Source organism: Trachurus japonicus, chromosome 6 (assembly GCF_045865225.1).
Source record: "Trachurus japonicus isolate A0001 chromosome 6, Traja_1.0".
In the NCBI taxonomy this organism is placed as follows: domain Eukaryota; kingdom Metazoa; phylum Chordata; class Actinopteri; order Carangiformes; family Carangidae; genus Trachurus; species Trachurus japonicus.
In genome coordinates, this window is record NC_140912.1 from 23,502,769 (window position 1) to 23,518,255 (window position 15,487).

A 15,487-nucleotide genomic window follows, 5' to 3' on the forward strand; every position below is an offset into this window, starting at 1 on the left:
TTAACTGTGAAAATGAGTGAGTATTTGTACACTACATTTGCACATCCATTAATTGTGCATTCATTTGCATTTCATTTTTTGCAAGATTGTCTAGAAATTCTGCTTAAGTTTGTGCTAAACTTCAGATGGGAGCTCAGCTATTGATGGTCATAGAAGTGGGAGCTTTGACAGTGGTGCTGCTCAGAGACCAAAAAAGGAAAATTAAAAGGGGGAAAAAAATCAGAAAAAGTTAGCAAAATAAAGTCCAACTGCAAGGAGCAAGAAAGCCAGGGCCGTTAGATTCACCATCTATCAAATGGTTCATTCTGTAAAGATGATACATAAATGAGTTCAGCTGGAACTAGTTACGACATCTGGCATCTTCATCAATTAGTTTTCGGGTTTATTAGGTCGGACGTTGTTATTATATCTCTCTTATTACACTCAGGAAGGCTGCCTCCCCCTGGAACCATCATATACTAGCTCACACTAAGTAGATGTAGGGGGATAGGAGATAAGGACAGATGACATGAGGCTGCTGTTTGCATCTGTTTAACTATGCATGTGTTTGCAGGCCTGTTTGTACAGTGGTTGTGTAGCTCTGTATAAATTTTGTGTGAGTTTGCAACAGAGCGACTAATTTAAAGGCAGAGAATATGCATGAAACGGCACAGGCAGTTTAAAGATACATTATCAAAAAGACTGTCGGGCCTCTGAACATGCAGTTAGAAGTATTCACCCTCCGGCAGAGCAGAAGAAAAAACTGTGGAAAGTCTATGGACTCGTGGAGGGAGAAAAAAAAATACACAAAGTTTATATCTATTCACATTAGTCCCATTTCTTTAGGGTAATTATATCCAAAAAAACAAGAGCAGCAGAGGAGACAGTAGCACGAGAACGTGGAGGCAGCCTGCCAGATGATCAGCAGCACCCGCTCTTAGAGACTCCTGGTTGATCTCTTCCTGATTGGGCGAACCGTGTGGGGAGACCGAGGCAACCGCGTGGCTGTTTCGGTTGGAGCACATGTCGTAAAGGTTTCCGGAGAACTGCATCTTTTTGGATTCCTGGCGGAGAGACTCCCACACAGCTGCCGCTTCCTCCGGACAGCCAGCCATCGCCACGTTAGCACAGTCATGGAACTCGTCCCACGACCTGCAGAGAGAGAGAGACGAAGAGAAGGAGGTTGGAAAGATGGACACAAAGACACATGACACCAAAATCTAAAGACACTATATAGCCTATAATAATCCAGAGACAGTCGGACCAGAAAGAAAAGTTATATCTGGAGTTTTAAACCCTTAAACATTATAAGAGTTTTGAACAACCACTAGTAAAAAAAAATAATAAGTACTGTATTTTACAGTATGACTAATGAATGTGGTGGATGAAGGAACCCAGTATGTGGGAGAACTCACTGCACTGTGGAGGAATACATGTTGCTCATCTCAAAAAAAGGCTGAAAGTAAACTTAATATATCAGCACTGCCACATGAATAGCTTGGAAGTGGCAGCTGGTTAATATGTAGTCTTAATGGGCCAAGTTTGAGTTGTTATTTTAGACTTATTATGTTGTAAGGCAACAGAAAAAGAAAAATATATGAACGGGAACAACTTTAAAGTTGGTACTGTGTATGTGAACACAGAAAGGAGGAGAGAAGGGAACAGATAAAAGGCTGATGCCAGGCAGAAGGTAAATAAAATGTGATGAATTAATAAAATAGCTCATTTTGCGCATTATGTCATCGAGTGGCGTTCAGGGACTTATTGTGCATCAAAAGAAGTTGCTCACAGCAGTTTTCAGCCTCAGACACAGTCCAGCTTTTTACTCAGTTTTAACCTGGATTTGCACTTTATATGTTTACAATTTAATCACAATCATCCAAGTCAAATCAGGTTGGATGCTCCTTTTACGTGGGTTTGTCTTCGCCTCTTTGACTTCATGCAACCGAGCCACGTCTGACATTCATACCTCACCGCTGTTGAAGATCTAAACAGACAGCTCTGAAAGTAACTGATAAGGATGCACTGACAGAGGCAGAAGTCCTTTCACCGACTAAATCAAATTCAGCCTCTTTGCTCCCTCGGTTTCTATTGGTAGTTGCCAAGAGACCATCTGCTGATCTTCACCACTCCAGGCAAAGGTCTCCCTGCAGGTTAGACAGAAACTTGGAAAACGTTCATTCAGAGAATGGAAAAGCTGTCATGAACTCTGTGTTTGTTGAATAGCCGCTGTGTTATATAAATTTGAAGCAAAGCGGATGTTTGAAACACTGTCTAGACCTAAGAAGAGCCACAATAAGGGAAGAAAAATAGAGCCAAATAGAACAACTTTTCTCAGTGAACTCCGGCATTAAACTTCATTTAAATAACCTTCCAGCTCCACATCCAACGCTGAGTCTGACTGTAAATAGCTGCTAATTCTTCCTCTCATCATGAATGTGTTGGCTAAGTTGTCTCGGAGGAAATACTGGCTGAGTGTTAAATAGAAGAACAGAGAGAGAGAGAGGGCTGGTGGAGAAAGCAGAAGCAGATGGCTCTGTTCAAAATCTGCTTGACACAAAACATTCAAATGCAACAACTCTTAAATACTTAAAGCGCATTAACACGATGAAACGTCCATATAGTGAACAACATGGTGAACAGCGTGCTGCCTCTGCCACTGTCACAGTGGAAGAGCTGTGTTCTTATGTCACGCACACTCGGAGATGAACCTCAGAAAACGTTGTGCATAATGCCGTCCATATGAGCTCAATACCAATTCCATCTTCATTCGCTTAGACCAGAAATTGATCTAGGACATATTTAGACTGAAACGCAAACCCTGGACGCAGTGGGGAGCCGAGAGTTCAGCTCAAAACGGTTTCCATCAATCTCAAAGCCATCTCATTCTCACACTATAACTTGTATTTCACACAAAGACACAGAAAACAACATGGTTTTGTTTTTGGTCCAACAGCTGTTAGCTGATGCTGAGTAACACACAGCGGTGTAACGTTTGTCACCAATCGGCCAGAGCTCGGTTACAGGTATAGGTGTAAAACTATTTGGTTAGGTTCAGGAAAAGGAAGGTTATGGTTGGGGTTGTGAATGACTGACTGAGTGCTGAACTCTAGTCTACTGCACTGTTTGGGAACTCTAGGGAAGCAGAGGAGTACTTCCAATACACAGAGTCTTACCTCCATTACAGAACAGAACATCAAACTAATTTCATCGCATATATCATTATCACCGAAGGACGCAGAGGAATAATTCAACGTAAGAGACACTGAGCAGAGAGAGCAGAAGAAACAGTCCTGAGTCTTCAGTAATGAGGCTTCGCACTCACCGCTACCACTGACTGACTGTACGTATCATCAACGAGAGGGAGTTAGACGCAAAGACCTGTGTCTAATAAAAGCAAAATCTTACGCTTTTGGAGTAGAAAGTAAATAACAGCTAAACTGTTATGGCTCCCAGACAGAGGCTGTGAGCTTTTCAGGAGACAAAAGTAGGCTACATATCTCAGTAATTCACCTGGTTTTCATGCCTGTGAACTGGACCTTGTGGACCTGACCAAGTACAACTTCAGCCTGTGGCCCATAAGCTCTCTCTTTCTCTCCAGTTTTCTTATTCTGTCTTGCTATGACTGTAATAAAGGCAAAATAAAAATTGAAATAATAGCTTAAAAAGAAAGATAACTTTCTCTCTGAGTGTTTATAAATAATTACAGCTCAAATCACAGCTCGGTCTTTGTCTTTCATTTATCTGTTTGGTCTTTGTCAATTTGACAATGACGAGGTTATATTATAAAACCAGGATTCGACCACAGGCGGTCCTGCCACACTCTCAGTTTTTAACTAAGTCTTGTTTCTTGTCAGGCTTCATGGCCTCTTACATTTATACTACATATTCTATATACTATAATATACCAAAGGCAACTAATCATGGAATCAGCTTTTGATGTGCTCCACCAAAGGAAAGGGACACAAGAGAGACAAAGATCTAATGTTGGTGAGTCTGGCGGCGTCTGCAGGGAGCACTTTCTCATTTTTTATTCATCGCTGTGGTTGGTGAGGGATTGATCACCAGAATTTATTTCAAACAAATAAGATAAACATGATGGGATGGGACACTCTCCTCCTATGATGTTCTTGAGCACTGAAGGGTTATATCATTACTAATCCTGCAAAGTAGTGGCTGTAACTCGTCTCACCTTAACTGAACTCCTGAAGTCTTACAGCTCTAAAACACATAGAAGAAAAATAAAAAATCTCAACATTTCTTCAGTTTGGAGGACTTCTCTTCTTCTGTCTGTGCTGCTGCTGTGTCAGTTTGAGGACATTTGCTTCTGATCATATGTACAGAAATGCAACACAAACACACACACTCTCTGTCTCCCTCTGGCAGAATCCTGCACGCATCATGAATTTTGCGACTGTGTCAATATTATGCAGGAGAAACACAGCACAACCAGGCTTTCTCTTCTCTCTCTCACACATATGTAGTTTCATAAAACAGGCCTGGCCTCCCTTGATGACTCTGCATCTGTGTGTGTGTGTGTGTGTGTGTGTGTGTGTGTGTGTGTGTGTGTGTGTGTGTGTGTGTGTGTGTTTGGCCTATGTCCAGGACTTCAGCTCTCCAGAGGTCCACCTCTGACAGAGCGGATGCTGAAGGCTGCTTACCTGCTGCTGTGGGAGGAGCAGCTGATGGAGGGGAGTGGCCCCCGCGGGCTGTCGGCATCTGGCTGCTTTCTGTTCGCTCATATGAGGAAACAGTGTGTGTGTGTGTGTGTGTGTGTGCGTGTGTAAGGGATGGCAAAAATCAGACGGAGAAAGTGATTGTGTCTTGTGCAGTGGTGCATAGTTCTTCATCTGTATCGGTGTGTGTGTGTGTGTGTGTGTGTGTGTGTGTGTGTGTGTGTGTGTGTGTGTGTGTGTGTGTGTGTGTGCTGGGGTGTACTGTAGGTGCGCTGGTCTCTGCTAAAGTCACAGGTGGTGCAGAGACAGCAGAAATACAGGACACTGACAGACAACCAGCTGCTTTCACAATAAGAAATCCTCCCGAGTGTAGCTGTGTCTGTTCTGCTGCTAACACGCTGCTGCTGCTGCTGCTGCTGCTGCTGCTACTGCTGCTGTTACCTGAAAACCTCCAAACCCCGGCCCTCAGCTTATTTTTTGACTCGAAAACGAATCACTTGGGTGTCGACTGAGTTTAGTTTCCTGAGCTCCGTGTTTCAGGATACATACAGTAACTGACATCTTCTGGGGCAATGTTTAGCACATTTAGCTAAAGTAGGAAAGTGCTGTAATTCTGTGGAGCTGCTACAGTTTCTGCTCCCCGCTGACGAGAGATTATCTGAGACTGAATCAACAGTAAATATTCAAAACTCCGACTGTAAATGAGTTTGGAAAAGGTGGAGGAACTTCACAGGAACCTCTCGCCCTCCGTGTCTCCACTGCAGAGCAGGACCCGCCAGACTCTTAATCGACGTAATCGTTGTGTAATCGTTTTTACTGTTCTTGTTGTTGTTTTTTTCCGGCAGTGTAGACGCTTTCTAATAATGACAAGTTTTAAAAATGCTGTTCTCATGGTGTAATTGCATAGGCGTCTGTCCACTTATCATACATCTTGTCTTGTTTTACTGCGCTTGGTTACTTTTCCAGCCGTACCGATGCTTTCTATGAATGCTTTTCCTGTGTTGAGTTTTATAAATGCCGCTTATTTTTGCGCTTTCTGTCGACGCCACATCGTGATTTGGATCCAAAACCAAAATTACAACCCAACTGAACTCAAATGTTAAGGGGGGACACTACAGGTGAATAGGGTAAACATTTCAACTAACAGATATCACCACAGAATTTCCCAAGTTTATCACTTACATTAAGACAAATATTTTTTTTATTACAAGTTTTGTCAAATCTTATGTTTAAATATGTAAATGAGGCTGTCTAATTAAATATGCGCTAATTTGCATACATTTCCAGAACCGAAATCTGAACAATGGATAAAGCCCCTTGTATCATTTTGTTGACATATAAGAGTCAGAAGTTTTTACAGAGGGGATTTTGGATATCTCTTTCTATCACTCTGTAAATGAGAAAATTAAATTTTGCCATGTTTTTAGGAATAAAATGTTGTATAAATCAAGCTTTGAATGATATATCAACAATCCTCTCTGTAAAAACCTTCAGAATATAGACAGGAATAAAACTGGAAGGTTTGGTGTCTGTAAGATTTCGAACTCATTTTGAGAAAACGGCCGTAAAGTAGTATAGAATTGTAGAATTACTATAGAATTAGATTGTTAATGTGAATCGTACTTTTACGATTGGTTGCGGATAAAGCGGAAATTACAATTTTTATAGCCTACATCATTGTTCAGGAGAGAGAGCTTTACAATGATACCTGACATGACATGGGTCAGATAACAAGCACAGCACAGTATGTCACAGTTAGCATGCTAACTTTTGGCGAATTTAGGAGAAATCTACTGACAAAATGAGGTAAAATAACAAGACTACCAATTCTTTTGACTTTTCTGAAAGAATACATGTTAAGGAAGAAAAATAGCCCAAAATCTCAAAATTGATCAGTGCATGAAAAAACTGTGTTTTTGCCTGTAGTGTCTCACCTTAAAAAATGAAGTGATGACATTTTACCTCCAAAAGGTCAAAGTTCAAATTCAATGTGACATCAGACTGTACAGCAAGAGCACTTATGGTCGTTAGTTATGTAAAAATTTGTGACTGTATTTCTTATAATTTGGCCAATCGGCACTGGTGTAAACCAGAAGGGAACTATTTTCTATCTTTATAACCAACAGAATAAAACTTTGGAGTCTCACAATGTCGCACATTTTACCACAGATCTGTTATACAAAAAAAAAAAAAAAAAAAAAAATCATAATAGAACATTCAACAATCGTGTTTTTTGTAATATATTAAATTTCTATCACAGCTGAAAATAACACAACGTGGTTGTAATAATAAAAAGGGGGTGGAGGGAGGCGGGGCGGTCTATATCCTCAATGCTCTTGGTCTTTTTTACATATCTCTGTAGAAACCTCACAGAGTGTCGTGACTTTTCTGTCCAAGGTTGATGCACTAAAAGGTATAAAAAGAAAGAAAGAAAAAAAAACATTTTTTTTTTTGTCGCAGCCTCTCAGCTCCGGCATGTTAGACGGATTGAAAAGGAGCAAAAGAAATGAAAAGAATTCTTGCATATTCTTGCGGAAGACTTTGACAAAGCTTTTATATTAAAGCAACACATTTGAGCTGCAGTGGCCTTCATCAGGGTTACTGCTTGACACAATCCAAGGCAGCTTCCTTCACCTTGTCGCAGAGAAAAGCTTCTCTGCTTTCTGCTCACACAAGAGTTGATCTATATTTTGCAACTGTAGCATCACTGCATTGAAGGTTTAAACTGTAAATAACTATTTTTTATTCATGTTACACAGGCTATTTCATGTGGGCAGCAAAGGCCTTCACAGATCTGTGATGACTGCATGTGACAGCTTCTTTATATAAAGAAAGTCACACAATTCTTCCTCCTTGGCCCCTTTAAATCATTTCTAAAATCGACGTGATACCCAGTGAGAGATGCTGAACTTGGGAATATTCACGGCAGCTTTGTTTGGCACCAGTTTAAATCCTAACTGCTGCATCCTGAATAAGTTGTAGCCCGAAAGTGACTTTAAACTGAGGTGGGAATGGGAACAGAGAGCGCCGCAATGAGATGCAATGAAAACATGAATGGCCTTATCTAAATCTGTAGAGGATAAAAGTATAAAGGGAAATAGACGGGCTGCTCTGAAGGAAGACTGAGTGAAAGAAAACTCAACCTTGTGAGAGAGTTTTCCAATAACACCCATTTTAGCAACTGTAGACTCCGGCTTTTGTTCGCATGACTGAAACCAAGGAGACAACCGCCGTGTTCTTTCCTCACTCCTGTTTCTACAAATACTTCAGCTCAGTGACGACTTTTCTCAGTGTTGTTAAGATTTAACTGCTTTTACTGATTGGTATCGTGTCCTTTCTTTTTCTTTTCTCCTTTTTTTTTGTATAGAAGGCATTGTTTGCATATCATGAGATCTGCACCGACAACATCTTGAGTTGTTGTCAGGTTGTTTGTGCATCCCATTTTCGTGGACACAATAATCTCAGTGACGACTCCTTCAAATGTGGCACAAACGAAACATTCACCAGGACTCAAAGAAGGACTGATTAAGTTTTGTATTTTACTCAGTTTTACTCAAATGTCAAAGGTGGAGATTTCAGAAAACATCTTTTAGGCAAACGCTCAAGATTTCATACAGCAATCACAACAAAATTTCATACAAAAGGTTAAAGGGATAGTTCACCCAAAATTCAAATTTCACTCATTTTCTACTTCTACCCTCATGTCGACTAAGGGTTGGGAGAAGTTTCAGAGTCATCCGTGCTTTTTTGAAGTTACAGGGGGGCTCGGCACAGCACTGCATGTCCATATGACGGTCGCAAATGGGGCTCACTTTTCTTCGTCCAAAAAGACACACCAAAAAACATCCAAATACCTCCATACTGCTCGTCTGTAATGTCCCTCTTGTATTGAAGCCCCAACATGAGAAATTGTTCAGAAAAAAATTAAATAAGTCTATATTTTATCCTTTTTTGTAGCGGAAGCTCCCAGTGTCTCAGTCTCAAATCTCGCACGATTTGCACTGACACCGGCAGAGCAGTGAACTGAGACACCGGGAGCTTCCGCTACAAACAAGCTTAAAATATAGACTTATTTAATTTTTTTTCGGAAAAATTTCTCATGTTGGGGCTTCAATACAAGAAGGACATTACAGACGAGCACTATGGAGGTATTTGGATGGTTTTTGGTGTGTCTTTTTGGACGAAGAAAAGTGAGCACGAATGAGTCTGAAACTTCTCCCAGCCCTTAGTCGACATGAGGGTGAGTAGAAAATGAGTGAAATTTAAATTTTGGGTGAACTATCCCTTTAAATTTTCAAATGATTCTGGATAAACAGTGATGTGACCTGTAACTAGTCTGGAAGACGGAAGGCAGATAGATATTTTTGGTGGATTTTGAAATATCTCCTCTAATATCTGATGGATTACTGTGAAAATGTGCGGAGACGTTCATGAGCACAATGTTATGAATCTTAATGGCTTTAATGAGCCCCAACCTTTTCCCTCCCTCTGGTGCCGCAGTGACATTTGTGATTCACAGTGAAAATACGTTGACAACTATCACATGGACTGACATGAAATTTGCAGCAGATATTTCCATCGATAATCGATTGTAATGACTCTTGTGATTCCTCCTGGGCCTCCAGCAGGTCAAGTGTTTCATATCTAATCATGTGTTTGATGAACTGGCACCAATTTCTCTACAGATTTTCACAGTCACCTGATGACTTTATAGCACCTTCAGGACTTCTGACTTTTCCTCTGGTGCCAAAATGAGATTGGATTTTCATTTTCCACCTCCACATTTAAGAAAACGTTTTGTCCAGTGCTTTGGTTTATGATCAAATCTCTTACAAAACTAATGACAGAAAAGAAAGTGCTGACCAGGGGGTGTGTGAACATTTTAGCCCAAAGCACTTCTGTACCTTGAGATTATTGATATACAAGGAAAATGATATCACAGATAATCTAATTTGAGTCAAAATTTCAGTTTGAATTTTATTTTTTATTTTTTATTTTTACTGAAAAGAAAGTTTAAAAATGAAATGATTTTGAAAAAAGCTTGTTTTTTCATGTCAGGAGGACATAGTTTGCAGAACAGGTCATTTCTGTAGCACATTGATGCTTTGTTGATACTTTGTGACATGTTTTACCCTGATTAAAAAAAATCTGCATATCATGATTTGGATATTTTACTTGGACATAGAGAAATTTTGATAATACTTGATAATACTTTGCTTAATTGTTTGGCTCTAACCACAGGTGCAGGTGCAACAGTGCAACTTTAGTCTTGTTAATTGTTCAATGAGGTATTATAACTGTTGTTAAACTGTGCTGTATGAATATTGTACAATGTCGACACACCAAAAATAAATCGGTTTAAGCCCATAAGTCTGCAAATGTGGAAACACACTCGTAAAAGAGAATCCACAAGTTCACAACCTGGATATCGCTCCTCTTATTACAGTAATGTAAGAATGGGCGTTATAGTGGATTACTGCAAATAATAATAGCTTAAAAACCTATTAGAGATAAAAACCCATATAAACCTTTATTTATTTATTTATTTATTTAACTTTGACTTAATGTCAAGTGGTACCTATTTTTAATGTCAGGCTTTGCAACTCATTTTATACCTGCATCAAAAGGTTACTGTTTAATTCTATTGTACCTAATTCCTCTGTATCTTCAGTCCCAAACATTTCCATCTCACCTCACCTACTCTGGAACCACGGTGAATGATTGCAACTGCATAATGTCTATTGTGAATAGGAGGAATAAAAGCAGTGCTGTACTCCTGGGAGAACTCTGACAATGGAGCAGCCTTGGCCTAGATGCAAATCACAGCCTCCTGTGTGTGTGTGTGTGTGTGTGTGTGTGTGTGTGTGTGTGTGTGTGTGTGTGTGTGTGTGTGTGTGTGTGTGTGTGTGTGTGTGTGTGTGTGTGTGTGTGAGTGAGAGTCTGAATTTTGTGTGTGTGTGTGTGTGTGAGTCTGAATTTTTGTGTGAATTTTGTGTGTGTGTGTGTGCACGTGCCATGCTACCTCCTCATTAGGTGGCTCTGATAGAAGGGCTAAAAACCATGTTCCTGAGTGGAAAGAGGGAGGAAGGGAGGGATGGTTGGACGGATGGATGGATGGATGGACGGATGGATGGATGGATGGATGGATGGAGGGAGGGAGGGAGGTGAAAAAGACAAAAGGGGAGGGGGCGGGGCAAAAAAGGAGGAAGAAAGAAAGAAAGAAAGAAAGAAAGAGTGAGGTGATGGAGAGAAAGAGATAAAGAGAACGAAGAAAGTGAGAAGAAGTGAAGCGAGGACACAGAGAACGAGAGTGTGGTTTGGAGGGAAGTGTGTGTGGACATGTGGAGAGAGAGAGAGAGAGAGAGAGAGAGAGAGAGAGAGAGAGAGAGAGCTTATGTGTCCCTGCATTAGGCAACACTCACACGGAGGTGGCTGGGTTGCAGGATTAGTAGTTTAATTGGTACCTCAAGGAATAGCAAAGACTTAACAACAGTGGACTGGTACCATGGGTGGGCTGCAGGGCCATGGCGACACACACACACACACACACGCGCGCGCACGCGCGCGCACACACACACACACACACACACACACACACACACACACACACACACACACACAAACAAGCTTTTGAAACTATTCCCTCACCCCTACTTTAATCAAAAGTCACAGTTAAACCAAACCCTGTTTCTAAATTTTCCACCATGTCAATATCAATGAGAGGAGCGACACTGAAAGCAGAGGGGGAGTCGGTTTGATCGGGCTTTTCCTCAGATACCATTCAGTCACATTTATATTGATATAAATGTGTCTTGAACTAAAGACAAACCTCCTCGTGAACTATGAAATGTCTGCAAGCTGTATTTAAAGGGGAATTGCCGTTTTTTACATTCTGGACCTTATTTCTATAGCATAAAATACGATCATTTACTCACCTAGATAACTTTGGTGTCATTACAAGTCGCTCCAATGAAATTAGATCCAACCAAGAGCCGCGTATAACCGTATAATGCGAGAACACAGGGCAGCGCAATGCAGCCTCTAAATAACACATTATCTGCCGCGAAACTCATTCATTTCACCAATATTTTGTTATGATACGCTAGTGCTATTCCCCTCTGTGTCCGGGGTTAGCTGTTATCAACATCCGGGGTCGGTAGGTTGACCTACTGACCTCTGACCTGGATGATTATCATCTCTGACTGTGGTGCGGCGCAGCTTGTTAATATAATATCGTATAATGCGTGTACTCGCATTATACGGATATACGCGGCTCTCGGCTGGATCTAATTTTGTCTGAACGACTTGTAATGACACCAAAGTTATCTACGTAGGTGAGTAAATGATCGTATTTTATGCTAGAAATAAGGTCCAGATTGTAAAGAACGGCAATTCTCCTTTAATGGCACACATATGTTGTTGCAAAAAAGCCTCATTCATATTGCAGTGAGTAAAGAGCATGGGTCGCTGTTTAATAGGTTGCATTACACAACTACTTCACCTGTCTGTGCTTTTATCTGAGCGCCACATCTGCTTTGACCTCTGTGCTTGACCTCTCTTGCTATCTGCGTATAATTCTGGGTCCAGTATGATTTCAGCACTGTGCAAATCTCACTTGACAGAAACATTGCTCTCAAATCAGCGATCCTATTCTGAGACCCTTCACACATTAATGGGTCCTTTTCTCTGGTCGAGAGGACACGGAAGATGGATGACAGAGGTATGTATAAATAGAGTGGTGAGCGGAGATGACACGGAGAGAGAGAGAGCAATGATGGATGGATACAGGATATAGAGAAATGAAGTGGTGAGAGAAAGTAGTTGGGAGGGATTGGGGGGGGGGGGCTGTGGGGGGAGATGATGTTCTGCATATTTAATCGGTGTCATCAGGCCTCTGTAGCCGAAACAATGAGAGAAAAGAGAAAAGCACTACAGAGTGCAAATGTGCTGAGGGCAGAGTGATGCTTGTGTTCATAGTCAAAGTCCGTCTGAAATTAAAATTTAAAATTCATCATTAACATCAGTACAATTATAGTACTTCTATTTTATCTTATGTATTTTATCCTCTTTCTTCTAACATACCATGTTCTTTTGTGCTGCTGTGTCAAATATGTATTTCTTCTACAGGGATCAGTAACGATGCATCTCATCCTGTACGTATTTAACTTAACTTATAGTTATATAAGTATGCATATATATAGTTGAACCTAACTTGTGTGGTCCAACTTTTAACGACTAAAAACAAGAATTTTAAACCTAATTTTTCTACAATGACCATCATCTCTCTGTTAGTATTCAGGGTTATGCAATATTTATTTATATAGGCCTAATATATACAATATCTATTGGTAATTTCATTGGTGCAACATCTCTGTGGCAATAAGAGTATTTAATATTATCACTAAAAGGAGAAGTTAAATATTTTTGCTTTATTTGTGAGTTAGACTGACATCATGGATGCTAACAGCAGCTAACTTTGCTTGTTACATGTAGATAGAAATAATAAGTTGTGTTCCAATTTTGGGGCTTCATCGACCACAAACACAGAAACTAAACTGGATGATATTCGACAATATCCCTCCCTGTCTGTTGTCACACAAACCACTGATCCTGTCGCCAAGTATCATTGAGTGTTTTTTTTCTTCTAACCACCTAACATGAGGTTTTTAGATCCTTGGTTTTGCTTTGTTTAACTGAGCTGAGAACTAATACTTACATTTACAAATGCAGTCCTCTGGTTCTCTTTCGCTATTGTTTGTGGCCATTTTCTTGTCGTTTGTGGCTCACAATGAATTTGTGGATCAGTTGGACCACAAAGGATCCGCCCGTTTTGAGCCTTCATTGCCCAGGAAAAGAAAAAACGCGTTTCTTGGCCGCATTTGAAGGAAACTTCAAAATGGGACAGCCTAGTTGTGCCACTGTGATGCAACCGGCCTTCAGAAGCAGCCTGTGAAGGCTGCGGATACCCCTGAATTGGGACACAGCTTATGTCTGACACATAAACCAGCATTTGTCACGTTTACAAGAGATAAATGTGAGATTTGTTTTGCTTTGTTACTTTCAAACAGAGCCGGATTAGCTGCTTCCCCCTGTGTCCATTCTGTGTGCTAAGATACGTTAGCCGACTGTCGTCTTCTGTGCCGTAAATATGACAGTATATCACCAGCAAAGGTGTCGATTCTCTTCTCTAACGCTTAGAAGTAAAGAAACCAAATAAGCCTGTTTCCAAATATATTGAGCTGCCTAGTTTGATTTGAATCACAGGATACTGTGCAGAGTGCTGAGGTGACACGATTCATCTTGTTAGCGTGAGTTAAGACCGTGTGGTTATTTACCATAATTGGACCCCAGAAGAGATTATAATCCCTCCTAATTATAATAATATAAGACAAACACAGCACTGACAATGACTCAGCAGGTGTTGAAATAGCATGAATTAGAAGTAGCATACAATCAGAATTCAATATTTCTAACCAAGAAATTGGGACAGTAACCCATGTGAGCTTGGTGATAAAGTGGGGAAGAGAGTATTTAATTAACTTTAATAGGCTGTAAAACAGCTCTAACAAATATGTCCCAAAACCTTTGAAAAGTAGAACAATTTGCATATCAACAGGTTTTTATTTCCTTATACAAAATATGAGAATAATTTAACATTTAAAATAGATTTTTACTGTGATCAAAGTTACAGAAAAATCACACAAATCAACTCTGAGGTCTTTGTAGAAAATAAATTTTACACTGTAGAAACTAAACATGTTCTTTGACTACAACTCACAGGGTGCGTGAGGTATGGGTGCAATAGAAGTCACACTGCATAGATCACTGCAATAATTGGGTTTGTGTAAATGAGACGATCAGTATTCCTCTCATACAGCCCCACTCAGTAAAATCCTTTTTCATTTTTATCAGGGAGTATATTCACCATCCTTTGATGCCTGCATGTCAATGACACAAAGGGAATTCTCCAGAGAAAATGAAAATTTAGTTTGCAGTGGAGAAATATTAACTCTTATTGGTCAAAGAGATTTTTTTGACTGGTTTGAATACTTTTGATTTTTTCCTTTTATACAATATTAATTATGTTTTAATGTCCTAATCTTTTTTTTTTTTCATCATACCATCACCCATATGAACATTCAATCTTCTTTTCTTATTTTGACATGTTGTATTGACATATTGGAGATATAAATGAACAAAACCTGCTTCTACTTCTTCTATTTGCATCAAACAAAAAGTGACAGAAAGTGTGAAGTCAGCACTTTCAACTGAAGTTGAAATAACAGAATCATCTAGATGCATTTCTCTCTGCAGCGTCTGTTGTGCAGAATCTCCTGACAACACTTTAGCTGTCTGGTCTCCATGTAAGTACATTTTTGTATCCATACTAGCACTGTGTGTGTCGATAATGTGGTTTGCACTACTAACCAGATAGTATGCTAATAATTAAAACAGGTGAAAATGGTAAACATTGTAGGCTACCTAGACATCAGTTAGCCTAACACTGAGCGTATTAGCGAGTAAAGCTGTGTCCAAGTGAGGCCTTGCATAGGGTTAGGGTTAGGGTTTAGGCTGTAAAAATGTCCTAAATGACATCGCTTCAAGTAAACTCTGGACTATATCCCTTCAGGACACTTGGATTGCAGTGGACGAGCAGTAAGGAGGAAGATTACAAAGTTTTTGTGTAGTTTTATGGACCTTTTTGTGTCGGGCACTATTGACTCTCATATAAGAATGAATTTCATTTTTTGGTGAACTATTCCTTTAATACGTTGATTCATCGCTGGTTTGCACTAAGAAACAAAAGGCTTTTTCAGTCTGATAAACACTTT

General features: G+C 40.1%; 1 protein-coding gene across 1 annotated transcript in view; it reads right to left on the reverse strand.

The window, feature by feature from the left end:
* Window positions 1–365: 365 nt before the first annotated feature.
* Window positions 366–15,487, reverse strand: part of nrn1la (neuritin 1-like a) — a 67,497-nt gene continuing 52,375 nt past the window's right edge. Inside the window, exon 3 of the mRNA XM_085780607.1 lies at window positions 366–1,131. Coding sequence (XP_085636733.1) covers window positions 831–1,131 — 301 coding nt within the window. The 3' untranslated portion in view covers window positions 366–830. The remainder of the gene's footprint in view (window positions 1,132–15,487) is intronic.